This window comes from Bemisia tabaci, chromosome 8 (assembly GCF_918797505.1).
Source record: "Bemisia tabaci chromosome 8, PGI_BMITA_v3".
In the NCBI taxonomy this organism is placed as follows: Eukaryota; Metazoa; Arthropoda; class Insecta; order Hemiptera; family Aleyrodidae; genus Bemisia; species Bemisia tabaci.
The window spans coordinates 42746077-42761853 of record NC_092800.1 but is presented as its reverse complement, the minus strand read 5'-3'; the positions used below and the strand labels follow the sequence as shown (position 1 = coordinate 42761853).

The 15777-nt window shown below is 41.5% G+C and overlaps 2 protein-coding genes across 4 annotated transcripts in view; one reads left to right on the top strand and one right to left on the bottom strand.

Annotated features, from left to right (window-relative positions):
* Nucleotides 1-3259: 3259 nt before the first annotated feature.
* LOC109030361 (maltase 2) lies at nt 3260-12745 on the top strand. Of its 3 annotated transcripts, none has more exons than XM_019041293.2 (3): nt 3260-3416; nt 5173-5258; nt 9799-12745. In XM_019041293.2, the coding sequence occupies exon 3, from the start codon at nt 10050-10052 to the stop codon at nt 11601-11603; it is 1554 nt and encodes a 517-aa protein (XP_018896838.2). In that variant the 5' UTR covers nt 3260-3416; nt 5173-5258; nt 9799-10049; the 3' UTR covers nt 11604-12745. The 3 variants fall into 3 exon arrangements, with proteins under 3 accessions (XP_018896838.2, XP_018896853.2, XP_018896845.2); XM_019041308.2 differs by lacking the exon at nt 3260-3416 and adding an exon at nt 4629-4686; XM_019041300.2 differs by lacking the exon at nt 3260-3416 and having other exon boundaries at nt 4725-5258.
* Nucleotides 12527-15777, bottom strand: part of LOC109030380 (acetyl-CoA acetyltransferase) — a 19021-nt gene continuing 15770 nt past the window's right edge. The window contains exon 7 of the mRNA XM_072303756.1: nt 12527-14816. Coding sequence (XP_072159857.1) covers nt 14349-14816 — 468 coding nt within the window. The 3' untranslated portion in view covers nt 12527-14348. The remainder of the gene's footprint in view (nt 14817-15777) is intronic.

Below are 15777 nucleotides of genomic sequence, written 5' to 3'. Positions count from 1 at the left end.
CAAAAGTCAGCGTAAGCCAAAGAAAGAATCCACGTGGAGGTTTTGGTAGAAGGTTATGGGAAGTCAGGGAATTCCAACAATTGAATAGTTGAAGAAGAAGATTAAATTGAAATGAGTAGAGAAAATTAGAATGGAAAACAGTATCCCTTCCCAGAAATTCTGGGTGGTGAGAAAAGACCTTTGTAAAGGATGATTATCTCTCTGAATGTACAGTCTTAAATGAAAACACCGCACCGTGTGTTCATTCAGTCAGTACTTTCTAAAATTTTCATCATGGAAGCCTCAATATGCGTTCAAATAGAGTTAAAATTCCAAAAAAATTCCGGATCTATTGAATGCAACAATTCGAAAGTATTCTTTGCTGAAAGCAAAACAAATAAACATAATTTTTCAGCAGAAATTGATGGAAAATCTGCCTCATGGGAGCCTTAAAATGCGTCCAAATTCAGATTAAATTTCAAAAATTTCCCTGAAAAGGCCTCCCAGACCCCCCTCTGTACTGGGCATATCCCATTAACCCCCCGAGCAAAATGACCTAGCTACGCCTATGTAAAGCCGTAAAGCCTACCCTTGAGAAACAAAGGGAATCACACTGTTACTGTTTCACTTGTCCCTTTGTAAGGGAAAAATAAAATAAAATAGTAAGTTGAGAAGGGAAATGGAGAGAGGGGAAGGGAAAGGAGGGGAGAAGAACTTCGTAGTATGCTGCCGTGCTAAGAAAAAACGCCGAATGAACATTTGAGAGTTGTCAAATTTCCCTCCACAAAGTGTTTATTTTTAAGGAAAGCTAGGGATATTTTTTCCTGAAATTTTCAGAAAATTTAGGTAAAAATTCTAACAAAAATATCTGAAAAATTGGAAGGAAAACGTTTACTAATTAGAAATTTTATTTTTCTTTCGAGAAACTGGTCATCATAAAACTTAAATTCTCCATGATTTTTCGTATTCGACAGCAGAAGATTTGGTTCTCATGGAAGGGATGAATTAAGAGCGGAAATTTTGAAACACCGCAATGGAGATACGTGGTTTCGCACTTCAGTCGGACCGATACGGACATCCAACAAGCTTAAATAGTTGCATCAAGTCCCCGTCACCGCCGACCAACGCGTTTGTCGATCGACTCAACTACAGGTATTATGCGTAGGAAAGCAAAACGCCTTCAATTTTTTGAACGCAATACGGACATCCGTCGAGGTTGTATAGTTGTATCAAGGCGCCGTAGCAAACGCGTCCCATTGTTTATCGTTACAGACGAATAGAAGTTGAGAGAGGCCAGTCATAATGCCTTCAATTTTATACATACTTCTTTTTGGGCAAAATGAGAGACGACGTTCCTCCATTTGCGACGTTGCAGACTTCAGGGTTCCCAGCTATCTGGAAAACCTGGATAACCTGGAAAAGTCAGGGGAAAAAAATGGCCTGGAAAACATGGAAAAGTCTGGGACTTTGCTCCAAAATTCTGGAATTTTTTCAAGTACTGAGAAGAAAAATTTAATAAGTAAACAAATAAAAATAAAAGAATTAAAATTGAAATTGCAATTCCTTCGTTGTGTTTTGAATTTTCCGCCAACTCATCCTCTTTATCGGCATTCGGAACGAATCGGAACTACTCGGAAGTGTTCGGTGGCTCCCCCTGCAGGTCAGCCATAATGATGGGGGCATCTTGTGCAACCGGTTGCGTCTAATGAAAAAAGAGATCACAGGAGCTAGCCACTCTTCTTCACTCCTCTTCGACAGAGGTGTAGGAAGGGGGGCCAGGGGGAGCCTGGCCCCCCCTAGAATTGGAAATAGTATCATCTGCCCCCCCCCCCCCCAGAAAGTCTGGATGTTGCAAAAAGACCTTCTTCAACGGTAAGTCTCTGTCGCCGTGGCCCTTGAGAGGATGCCTATAAATAGAAAAACCTGTTGAATGCAACAATTTCAAAGTATTTTATCCTTAAAATGTAAAAAACTGGGTGATTTTTAGGCAGAAATTAAAGGAAGATTAGCGCCACAAGTGCCTCGAGATGCGCTCAAGTAGAGTTAAAATTTCAAAAATTTTCCGGGGGAGGCCTCCCGAAGTCCTCCCCTGAGCTGGGGGGTGTTCCATACCTGCTGCCTCTGCCTTTTTTTCCCTGGACAATACGCTCATTTAAAAAAAATATATATGCATTTCTCAGTTTTTTTTAAGAATAATTCTTAATAGTCTGCAGAACGAAAACTGCAGGTTGGATTATTTTTTAAAAGAATCTGTTTAGTGCTCTTTTCCTTAGCATAGCAGCAATACCATGATCAAATCCAATACTACTATGAGTAAATGAAACAAATTGAAAAATCATTTGCTTTCACCAATGCATGTATCGTTTAAGAAGGCGTTTATATTTCGCCAATTTTTTTTTCCAACACATTTTAAGTTTTTTTTATTTCATTTGTATTATGATACTATCCTAGCCTGGTTTTTATTTAAAAAAAAAGCTGAACCAGATCAAAAATTGATGAAAATAGAGGAGTTTTTACAAAAACCGAAAAATGCGCGCGCTGTCTCTTTTAGGGCAAATTATTTGAGTTTTTTCCACGGAAAAAGGCCCCGAAAAATTTTCATTTTGGCCTGGAAAACCTGGAAAAGTCAGGGATTTTTTTTTCCAAAATTGGCTGGGAACCCTTAAATTTTCCCGAATATTCGTGATTTACGAACTGAAATTAGGCAACGCCTGAAGGCTCATACGGCGTTCTTCCTAAGCATGGCAGTATGGGTCCCTAGGGCCTAGATGCCCGTCTAGTACATACATACACATCGACGGTGAAACTACCAAACCACGTATCTCGGTTTGCGACGTCGCAGACTTCCTGTCATACTTTATTTTTTAAATGAAAAACTACTTAGCATCCAGTCTTGAAAATTTCTGTGATTTTTCCTCTTTGTGCGGAGAAAATTCCGTGAAAATTTCAAGGAATGATATTGATTTGGTCTACTTCAAAAAAATAAAATGTGAGCGTAGATTTTTAAACACCGCAAACGAGATACGTGGTTTGGTAGTTTCACCGTCGACATACGACTTTACAATGGTACCTAAATCCGGCCCTGATGCCAACACAACGCGACGCGACGTTCTTTCCCGAACACCTGGCATTATTGGTCTCCTGAAAAAAGAGATCGTGAAGTCGCGTCCTTATCAGACACATCAAAGCCACCACTGCTGAAAACTATTCTTGAAGATAAAAATAAGTACGCTCCGCGTGTATTTGCTTGAACTTTGTTTTGTTCAATGCAGGCATTAGCTTATCCTAAGATCAGTTGCGCTTTACACTGAGATCCGCACGGGTTGTTGTGTATTTTTACTCCTTTCTTTTTACTCATCTTCCAAAGTCTCAGTTTTTATTTTTCGTCGGCTCTTCTCATTTTTACTGAAGGAGTTATAATCATGGATGCGCCCATCGTAAGTTTTCCTGGCATTTTTTCTTTCCAGAAAATAGTCTATTTCGAGGTCCAATTCGGTTGTTCTCCAATCGGGCCGAAATAAAGCTAGTACTCTGTAAAATGACCCGAGGAATGCGACAAGTGGTCTAAAAAGCTCCGCACGTTGGTTCGCGCGATCAGCATTTTTCAAAAATTGACAAAAATCCTCGATTCTCGGAAAGAACCTGATTAGAAACGGGAAACCAGGCCTCTCACCTAGTACTCTCATAGTTTCGAAGTCCCTATCTTCAGGGAGCAGCACTCATATAATATGCGAAATATAACATAATGGCGATACACACTTTTTTAGCATTTTCGACCCCCCTCCTCTTGTAACGCTTTATAAACGAAGACGCCCTCAATAATTAGGTAACGCGATTGAGCGCAGAGGCACGCAGGTTCATCTCCCCCTCCCCCCGAAACGTTGGTATTTTCTGGACGCTCCCTTAAGAACTCTCTAATTAGGATAAAAAATAAGTACCTATATTTTGATCCTTCGCAAAAAACGCCCCCAAACAGTCAGCATAAAACCCAAAAAAGTAAGAGGATAAATAAAGGTATCTCAATGAAAGTATCTATTCGAGCAAAACAGTTTGACTTTATTTAAATGGATATGGAACACGGAAATCTTCGAGTTATTAAGGCATACCTAGTTGAATCGAATCTACTAAGGGACTAATAAGTGTTGCCAGTCAAAGGCTAACGCCTTCACTTTTCGATGCATGCAACACGGACGACCTCGGAGCCTGTATAGTAATTGCATCCAGGCGTTAGTGTGAAATTGTGAATTTTGCAGTACTTCATCATGTACCATCAATTCCACCCAATCCATTCGACAGCATACACACACTGTACGATCCGCAAATAAGTAAATGTGAATTTGCAACAGCCAACAGAGTATTAAGAGAAAAATTCTAACCACCGCAGTATGTGTATGTGTGTGCGGACCAAATGGACAAATAATATTAATCGTGAAGTATCACTGTATAAATATTTTTGTCGGTCTCTGAATGTGACTTTTTCACAATGGAAAGCTACTCCAGTTCAAGTTGAGTATGAACTGGAATTGATGTAAGCCTGAACTTGAATTTGAGCATGCTGTATAGATAAGACACTGTCATCATTGAGCGAGCTGTCTCCGATCTGAAGGCCTCGCGTCCTACTATACAGAATCGCTTTAATTTTATTTTAACCAAGCGGTTAATTCCTGTGTACTGAATAGCGTGCATTATTTTCTTTCTACCTTGAATGTAAGTGATTTTACATGAGACTTCGTAGTGCACCTACGTATCCATTAAGCTGCATTCATAATTATTTTCATCAAATTCCATAAATAAGATGAGGATATACATCTTATGAGAATTCACAGCTTCTAGGCTATTTGCAATAGACAGTAAGTTGGAGATGTAGCCAACGTGTGTTACTTTACAGAAAACTGATTGCAACTAATTGAAAACTATTTGCAATAGACTTGGAATAGCTACCCACGTTTTTAGCCATTCTCTCTCGTACGCTGATAAGATAAATCATAAAACGACAAATATTTGCATTTTGTTCTACTCCAGTTCATATTCCAGTTGTGATGTGCGGTGTGAACATGTAGTTATTCATTTTTTGTGACTGTCAAACGGTGCCCTTTAAGTGCCTCCACTTCAAAGGAGTACACTTTAATAGGGATGTGCTTATCAAATATCTAAAATTACACAGACGTAACATGCTGATAAATTTTCTTCCAGGTACCTTCAATTTTTTTCAAACGGTGACACGCGATACTAATTAAGCAGTGACCGGTAAATACTGGATATCTATAATTTATCGTTAGGTGAGTGACTTAATTCTATTTCATGCTTACTTATTGTACCTACTTTACTTTCTGATTATTATTTTCTCCTCCGGAAATTCTTGCATGAACATAAACGTGTGTTAACACGAGCTTATTAGCGTGCTTGGAATTTTCCTTCTTTAGAATCCCAAATTTTCTCTTTTATGAGTTCTTTTAAAGTAGATTATTTTCTGTATTTTCACATCCTTTTTGACTGAGCTCTACCTATGTACAGGCGATTTTCTTTTGTGGTAGTTTCTAACTCGGTCACCAGGCTGCGTCGCGTGCTGTTTCAGAGAGAAAATACTTTTGAGAAACGAACTATACATTTGGAATGGTAGACTAACGCTGGAACTCGGTAAAATTTTAAAACACATGTGGAGGCCGTATTTTGCCATATTTTAGTTACAAAATGTAATTATTGTAGCGACAAAAATTAGGATAGGGAGCTTTTTAAGCTGTTCTTTTCGCCGAAAAAAATTGAGATTATCAGTCATTCCCGCAAATAATTTCCTCCATGAAGTATTGCCTTAATACACATCGTGTAAACAGGCATCATGAGATAATGGTGCAAGGTAGGTATAATGGGGAGCCCTCATACTTGGCAAGAAACCATGGGAGACAGATCAACAAATTGAAGCGGCACAATCATAGATAAATACACTGGAATGCCAAAAATTTAGCTGGCTCTGCAGTCAACTGGGAAAAGGTATGATGAAACATCGAGTTAAAAGTCAATTAAGCGGTTTAAAAATGGTCATTTAAATGGCTTTCAGCTCGATGTTTTTATCGTCATTTTCCCTAAATCATTAAGTAATAGTTACCTAATTGTTATTATTTCACATTCAAAAATATTTTTTGTGAATAAGCAGAAGTTTTTCGTGTTGGTACGCTTTAATTTCTGAGTGCCTTAATAATGGCCCCCTTTTTTCTCTCTACCTAGATTCGTCAGTATCAGCTGAATTAGGTAAACAGACGATCGAAAAAGCGCCTTCTAACTTCCAGTTAGGCAAAAAATTATGATTCCGTTCGGCGCGGATAAATACATGGCCGGATTTACCTACTTGCCGCCCATGGGCCGCCTGTATTTTGCTGCCCTCTTCTCATTCATTTTGAAACATCAATAAAAACCATCAAGTGAACGTGCCGGAGGGAGAAGGGTGCATGAGACGCGTTCACTCGTGTTGAACACATTTTTTGCGTAAGCCCTGTCAACACTACTAGCAAAAGTTCACGGAACTTCGCGCGAAAATTCAGTTCCGTAAACCTATCTCTGGGGAGACAAGGCCCTTCATTTGTAAGAAATGAACGAAAAAAGTATAAAAGAACAAACACAAAATTTGGTTTAATGATTTTAACTTCCGCCGCCGCACCGTGTTTGGCGCAATGCGTGAAGTATTCACGCAGTCTTGTAGGCGCTATGCGTTTCACGCTGACCGCACTGTGTTTGGCGCAATGCGTGAAGTATTCATGCATTCTTGTAGGTGCTATCCGTTTCACGCTTACCACAATAACCGCACTGTGTCTGATGCAATGCGTGAAGTATTCGTGCAGTCTTGTAGGCGCTAATATGTGTTACATGCCGATTGTCGCGCCGAGGGCTTCTCCTTTTCATCTCAAGGCTTCGTCATCATTTCTCCCCAAGTCCAAATCCAGGCCAAATTGCGTGTTTGCATGGTTTCTCTCTTAACTCGACTAATTAAAGGTGCTGTCTCTTGTATCACTGAAAGACGAAAAAATCAGAAATTACTATACTCTCAGGAAATGAGAGATTTTGTAGCCTTTTCTCGTTTGTGATTTTTCTTTCTAAATCCGATTTTTTTATACCTACATTTAAAAAAATTGCAAAATTTGCCGCCCCTAGATTTGTCGTCATGGGCCGCGGCCCACGTGGCCACCCCCTTAATCCGGTCCTGATTTAAATGGCTTTCAGCTAGATGTTTCATTGTCATTTTCCCTAAATCATAAACAAATAGTTTCACAATTTCAAAATTTTGAACAATAATAGATCAAGAATGAAAGCGCAAGATGGCAAAATCAAACCATGATCAAACAGGGGGAAAAGAGATGGTTTGATATGCCTCTTGGCAAATCATATGATTGAAAGGATTTTTTTAAGGGGACGCCTAATTGTTATTATTTCACATTCAAAAATATTTTCTGTGAATACATGCAGAAGTTTTTCGTATTGGTAAGACGCGCCTTCATTTCGAAGTGTCTTAATAAGTTAATAATGGCCACCTTTTTTCTCTCTACCTAGATTCGTTAGTATCAGCTGTATTAGGTAAACAGACGATCTAAAAAGCGCCTTCTAACTTCCAGTTAGGCAACAAATCATGATCACATTCGGCGCGGAAAAATACGGAATGGAGTGGCTCAGTTTGGGCAATGCCGGATGTTTCAGTCTTTATTAATCACCCACCTACTCAAAGTTTCCGTCAAATCGAAAAATGTTGACTCTTGTCTGTTGATTTTCATGTACATTTTTAGCCTAGAAAACGCTTCGTTTTGAGTAATATCTATTCCATGAAATATATTGTTGTCCCATCCAACACCTTGATTTTTTTACACCTTTCCCTTTGGTCGCATAACATATTTTGCTGAAAACGCAATGAGGAAACACCTATCTACAGGCAGAGGCTGATGTGATCAGATTCGGCTGAAACTTGGCATAGGTATTTTTTGGTCAAATGAATCAAGTTTAAGGAGTAAAACTTTAAAAAAAAAAATCCCATCGAAACACTTTCCTATGTTTGACAGGGTCACTCTAATGCACCACAGCGTACCAAATTCCGCTCTAATCTTGGATTTCACCTGGATTACGAGACAGTTTCCACTGGTGTTATATGTCTTTAAACAGAGAAACATTCACAGTAACACACAGAGAATCTCACGTCTTTTTTTCCTTCAATGATTGCAATGTAATATTTGTTACCTATTAGGAGTTGAGCCAGTTCTTTTTTCAAGCGTTCAGCTGATAGCGAGTGCTTTTAGTTTTTAATCCGCCACCAGAGCTCTAGAATATTCGTATTAGTCTTGCTGCGTTTCAATTGCATACCAATTCATCAGTGATTAGTAAATTGAGGAGAACAACTTAAATCGAGACTAAGGCCGCAAATAATAAAAAGAACTCATAAAATAAAACAAAAAGCCCGGGACGGTTCGTAGGGATCACACTTGCAAAAAAACCGGTAAAAAATTGGAATTTTGATTTTGAAGTTGAAAAATTAGTAAAAAACGCGTGATCCTTGCGAAACGTCCCGGGCTTTTTATTTTATTTTATGTGTTCTTTTTATTATTTGCGGCCTTAGTTCCGATTTAAGTTGTTTCTTTGTCAGTGTTTCGGGCCGATTAAGTTGTTTCTTCTAAATTGAGGAGTTATCAGCATTCCATAACCAAGTGCTTTTAATCAAAGAGTGGACGACATTAATAATTTCTCCAAAATTTACTCCTCTAACGACAATGTTATTTGTCTTTGCAATAAAAAAAAGAGCAACAATGTTGACACACTGAAAAATTTCTGATACAAGGTGCCTATAGTTTAAAAGCATAGCCAAACCTAGGAGTTTTAGGTTTTTTTCTCCTTTTTTTCTTTTTAAGAAAGGTGTTTTCTTACTGGTGAAAAAATTGGCACGTTTTCTTTTAAAAGACGTCACTGACTCCCCAACCTCTAAGAGCCTTTCTAATACACGCATATTTGGACTTATCTCTACCAAACAGAACTACGTGCGGGTGGGAAAGGTGGGGCACGCTCGTGGTGAGCTGGATAAGAAACAATATGTATAATAGTGTACGGAAAAGCGGGATTTAAATTCACCAAACGGAACTATTTGCCGACTGTATGGGACAAATCATGAGCCGTGGACATGGGAAAACAGCGTTATGGACAGGGCTCATGAGTTGAAGACCACCACGGAGAACTTGCAGCGGCGGCTCCGTTGCCATTGACGTCACTGGCGCTTCATGATTCCCATTCATTCTTACCGCTCGAGAACTAACGAGCACACCCCATATTTCCCAACCCGCATACTTCTGTTTGGTAGAAATGTCGAAGGCAATTAGTCAAATCTGGCATTTTGTCAAATGCATAGGCAAATAGTCAAATATTCTTACCACGATTGAAATTTTGATTTTTTACCCTAATTTTAGACAAAATAATTCGTTGCTTCTGTACGAACGAATTCTCTGTAAAATATGCAGCATACAATAGTATTTTAAACAATTTTAAGACGCAGAATGCACATTTCTCATGAAATTGTCAGCACGTCATAAAACAAATAATTTTTTAATATTTTAACATTTAAATGTACTAAAGGCATGTAAAAAGGAAAAAGTTCGCGGATTTGAAGAGTCATTCTCCCAAAATATTGAAAACCCGTGAACGCCTGGCCATAAATTTACAGAATTCCGTAAATTGTCAAAATTTGACTACCGGCCTAGGCATTTGATAAAATGCCTGAATTGACTAACTGCTCTTCGACAGAAATTCGTCCATTTGAGCTTCCCGCTTGTTTCATTTTTATTCTTACGTTGATTTCAGGTATCAAACGGAGATCATGAGGCTCATCCTAACATTGAGTCTGGCTCTTTTCTTCCACGCGTCGCTCTTGCAAGCCGAAAGAACCGCTGGACTGGTGGCAAAGCGGCGTCATCTACCAAATCTACCCGCGCTCCTTCAAAGACAGCGACGGCGATGGGGTCGGCGACCTGAACGGCATCACCGAAAAAATCGACTACCTGAAAGACCTCGGCATCACCGCCATCTGGATCTCACCCTTCTTCACCTCCCCGATGGCGGACTTCGGCTACGACATCTCCGACTACCGGAACATCGAACCGCTCTTCGGGACGATGGACGACTTCGACAAACTGAAAACCGCCGTGCACTCCCACGGGATGAAACTCATCCTGGACTTCGTCCCGAACCACTCGAGTGACGAACACGCGTGGTTCCAGAACTCCGTCCAGAAAATCCCCCCTTACACCGACTACTACGTGTGGCGAGACGCGGTGATGGTCGACGGAGTCCGGCATCCACCGAACAACTGGGTGAGCTTCTTCGGCGGATCGGCTTGGACCTGGAACGACGATCGCCAACAGTACTACTTACACCAGTTCCACCACAAGCAACCCGACCTCAACTACCGCAATCCGCTCGTCGTCAAAGAGATGAAGGACGTCCTGAGATTCTGGTTGGACAAGGGCGTCGATGGCTTCCGGATGGACGCCGTTCACACCATGTTCGAAGACACTCGCCTCTTAGACGAGCCACGATCTTTCAAGGTCGGGTTCGTAGCCACGGACCACGAATACTACGACCATAAATACACGCTCGACCAACCGGAGACCTTCGACATGATCTACCAGTTCCGGGAGGTCTTGGATAGCTACTCCAGCTCAGCCCGGCCGCAGGCAAACCAGGACGGCGATTTCGATGACGATGAAGTGACGTCACTGATGACGCGCCACGTCGGGACGCGATTCATGACGACGGAGGCCTACTCGCCGATCTCCGACGTCATGCGGTACTACGGGAACGCAACGGTAGACGGCGCCCACTTCCCCTTCAACTTCCTCTTCATCACGGATCTGAACCGGCAGTCGGACGCGTACGACTTCGAGAAGACGATCCACTCGTGGTACCTGAACATGCCCGAAGGGAAGTGGGCAAATTGGGTGATCGGGAACCATGACGTCCATCGAGTGGCCTCCCGGTTCGGCGAGGAGCTAGTCGACGGCATCCACATGATCCAGTTCCTGTTACCGGGCACCGTCTTCACGTACATGGGCGACGAGCTGGCCATGGAGGATACCTTCATCCGCTGGGACGAGACCGTGGACCCGCCGGGGCTCAACGCCGGGAAGGACAGGTACGTCCAGTTCTCGCGGGACCCGGAGCGGTCGCCCTTCTTGTGGGACGGATCCGTGAGTGCAGGGTTCTCGACGAGCAAGGATACCTGGCTCCCGGTGCATCCGGGCTACGCGGAGAGGAACCACGAGAGGCAGGCGGCTGAGCCGAAGAGCCATTTTAAGGTTTATAGGAGGTTGGTCGACTTGAAGAAACACGATGTGGTGAAGTACGGGGAGCTGGCTGTCAAGGTGCCTGCCGATTGGGTGATCCTGGTTGTGAGGACGTACGGGGAGGAGTTTTTCCTGACTGTTGTCAACCTTGGGAGTCACTTTGAGACTTTGGATCTGAGGAAGCTTGAGATTCCGTCCGCGTCCAAGTTAGTTGTGTATGTGTCGAGTATGAATTCTGTGTACGAGGAGGGTGATAGTGTTTCTTTTGAGGAGGTGCATCTCCGACCCAAGGCTGCACTAGTTTTAACAAATGTAGTGTCATAATAGGCGAAAAAAATTTATCGCCACCTTCTGGCCAAAGTATCACAAGCGTAATGCGACGTTTCCAAATTTCCGCCGCCATTTTATTTTTTTACAGAAAAAGTTTTCAACGAAGCTGTCCGAAAATTTCACTGAATTTTCTGTGTGCTGCCAATAAAATTCAGTGAAATTTTCAAATAGATTTAACCAACAATGTCTCTTTAAACAAAATAAAATGACGGCGGAAATTTTTAAACGTCGTATGGCGCTTGCGATGCTTTGGTCGGAGGGTGACGTTATCTCGAGAGGTAAAAAGATCTCTATGTAAATTTTTTAATGTTTAAGCGTTTGTGCGACTCCTCAGAAATTGTAAGATGTGCCCACGCAATTGTTTTTTCAATGGTGCTCTGTTAAAATGTGCTAATTAAAAAATGTATCCTTGAAATGTCAATGGACACTCACTGTAGTGTAATTTTCTCGAAATTATTAAAGTTTAAATGTGAGGTCTCTATTGTAAATAATGCTTACATCAATTTTATGTCCGAAAAAAACCGTGCTAGATCGTTTAGAGTTTTGAATGCTTGATTAACTTTTCTCTGCACTCAACACTGAAAGTCTGTGTAGAAGATTTCATAATTTTTCGGAGTATTTGTGACTGTATCGGACAAAGCAAGCTATAACTGTAAAAAATTCGTATTCGTAATAAGGATCTTATCAAAATGTTAAGAGATTTTTTGCATCTTAATGTATTATAAATCTCATTTGAGTTGAAGAAAAAAACAAATTAATTGTATTGAACCGATTTGATGTTCTCATCTCTCTCGTTCTAGAGAGGAGTTAAAGAAGTATTTTACGTCAAAAATTGAAATTGTGATGAAAACATGGGGAAAAGGGAGACTGAAGTTCATGTGTCACAACTAAACCAAAAAAAGGCAAACACAGCAAAATTCTTTCTCATCATCTTTTTGTTGTAATAAAGTTCAAGAAAATTTTCACAAATCGTGTCACACATTTGTTCTTAATTCTAATTATAATAATCGCACGGTATAAAATATGGTAACAAATTCCCAAGTCGCATAACGCAAAAATAAAATTGAAGTATCAATTGTAATTTCTTACCGCATATTTGCAATATTTTTATGTCTTGTGGGCAATGGATGCCCGTTTTAAACATTCAATAAAGGAGCTCTATGTGGATCAGAGGGAGAGACATGAAATGCGAAGAAAAATAGCAAATTCTTTCAATTTTATCCAGAAAATCTCGATAGCTCCTTCCTTAATAATGAAGCGTTGATGAGGTGGCAGCGAATGCATGCGAAAATAATACTGAAGTAAACACCAGGGGTCAGATACAACTATTTCAACTTTTGAGTAGTGCGGGTCGCATCCGCCCAAAGTGAAGGCGCTATTTGTAGGAACATTTTTTTACAACGCAGCTAACAAGACACAGTGTGCAAACTTTCCATGTTAATTATCTTTCAAAGCTACTTTCATCAGTTATGATACCCGAATATCATCGCTTCCACCGCGTCACAGAAGAATCTTGAGTTTTTGACCAGAAATATCTGTGAGTTTGGTAATCATGGGATCTCGCAAAAACTTAATCATTGCGGATATTGATGTAAGGCTCCAAAGTCTCTCGAGAAAGAACAAAATCGTGAATGGAAATGGAAATTCCCGTTGCTCAGTATGTTGTGAGTGAGGACAAGCGTTTATAAGGGTGTGTGTGCTGATGTGTTCTTCATTTAAAATATTTTGGACAAGGAAACACATAGTTCAACATCCTTTAGTAGGTGAGTCAACATTTGAATGTTGGAATCCAGAAAATAAAAGCTTTCACCATTGCCAAGATAGGAATGGAGGGTCTCTTGCCTCAGCGGGCCGATTATTGAAATCGATAGACAAAGCTATCGACACTAAAGACAATCAGGATATGGTGGGATCCTATTGGTGGAAGCAGGTACTTAGTTGCAATAGACAAAGGAGGTATAAGTAATGGACTAACTAACGGCAACCGACAAGAGACCCGACAGTTAGTCCAACATTTTCCCTCCATAGTATGTAAGAACCACCAGCAGGCTGATTGTTTAGATTGATAGACAAAGCTCAAGACAAAGAAGACATAGGGAGTATGGAGCGATCCTATTGATTGAAATGGGTGGTTCTTACAGACTAAGGGAGGAAATGATGGACTAACTAAAGGGTCTCTCGTGGGTTGCCGCAGTTCTGCCGTGCTAAAGAAGAACTTCGTATGAACATTCGAGAGTTGCCAAATTTTCCGGATAAAACATGTACTTTTGACGAAATTTATCCATATTTTTCCTTGAAATTTCCAGATATTATTGATCAAATTGTGAAAAAAATAGTCTGAAAAATTGAAAGAAAAATATTTACAACTTCCCCCATAAATTCGTATTTCATCAGAGGAAATTTGGCAACTTGTCAGGGTTCATAAGGCGTTTTTCCTTAGCATGGCAGAGTTAGTCTATTACCTACCTCCCTCGTCCATCGCAACCACCAGCTTACACCAATCAGATCCCTTAATAGCCCTTTTGTCTCATTTGTCAATCACTTTGTTTAAGAATTTCAACACTCAGCGTGCAGTTGCTATCTCGAGGATTGCTCCATACTCCCTAGACCTTCTTCGTTATAGCTTTGATTATAGCTTTGATTATAGCTTTGTCTATAGCTTTGTCTATAGTTTTGTCTATAACCTTGTCTATCAATTTCAATAATCAGGACTCTCCGAGCATGGTTCGTGGTGATCCCTCAAGGGATCTCAATGGCAATCGCGATACCCATACCGCCGCCAATGCAGAGACTAGCAACCCCCTTGTGTCCGCCGGTCCGCTGGAGGGCGTGGATGAGGGTGACGAGGACGCGGGTGCCGGAGGCGCCGAGGGGGTGTCCGAGGGCGATGGCGCCGCCGTGGACGTTGACGTTGGCCGGGTCCACCCCGAGCCCCCGGTTGACGGACAAGGCCTGGGCGGCCGCGGCCTCGTTCAGCTCGAAGAGGTCCACTTCTTGGAGGGTCCAGCCGACCTTGGCCAGGAGGTTCTCCACGGCCGGGATCGGGCCTGTGCCCATGAGCGCCGGGCTCACGCCGCCGGTCGCCAAGCCCACGATCTTGGCCAGCACCTGGGCTCCCCGCGCCTCCGCCGTCGCCCGGCTCATCAGCACCACCGCTGCTGCCCCGTCGTTGAGGCCCGAGGCGTTGCCTGGCGTTACCGTCCCGTCCTGCAACAGAGTCATACCAATGGGCGATCAGCGGGTCGATTGTTGAAACTTATAGACAAAGCTATAGACAAAGACGACAAAAAGGATTTGGAGGGATCCTATTGGTGGAAGCATGGTGGTGGCAATGGACATAGGAGGTAGATAATGGACTAACTAACGGCAACCCACTAAAGACCCGACAGTTAGTCCATCATTTTCGTCCTTAGTCTATAAGAACCAACCATGTCAACCAATAAGATCGCTCCATACTCCCTATGTCTTCTTTGTCTACCGCTTTGTCCATCAGTTTCAATAATTGCCCCGCTGATGAGAATCCATCTAGCACAGTGTGACGAAAATATAAAGTTGCAATGGACCACTATAGACAAGGTGCGAATTTAAGCATTCTGATACATGCTTCTTAACCAGAATTTCACGTAGAACACGATTCGCGCAACGAAAATTACTGAAACCAACTCCAAACGGAGATATTAACATTTTATTTCATATGGTTACGAGGAATTTGAACTGCCCGCTCACAAGAAACTCAAAGCTCTACGTGAGTCAAATCGCGCACTACAACGGTTTCAGCAAGCTTCTCAATCGAGCGATGTTCATTTCCCACCATGTGTTGTTCAAACTATAAGTCATTTGCTATAGCTGAGCCAAAGTGTCAAGATGGAGGTTGCCAGATTTTTTATCGCAGAGACGCTCATGATAACGTTTAGCGCGCGATGTGAATCACGTAGAGCATTGGGTTTTCATGAGCGGTGGTTTGAATTCACGCATCAAGAATCATTAAATATCTTCGTAAGGAGTTGATTTCGGTAATTTTCGTTGTGCGCATCGTGTTTTACGTAAAATTTTGGTAAAAAGACATGTATCAGAATACTGAAATTCGTACCTTGTCTAGTGGGCCATTTAGTGCAATAAAATACACCACACTGGAAAAAAAACCACATTGGATCTAGTGTCCAGACTC

Excerpts from the sequence above, each read along its gene's own strand:
- LOC109030361 (XM_019041293.2), top strand. The coding sequence starts at position 10,050 with ATGGCGGACTTCGGCTACGACATCTCCGACTACCGGAACATCGAACCG.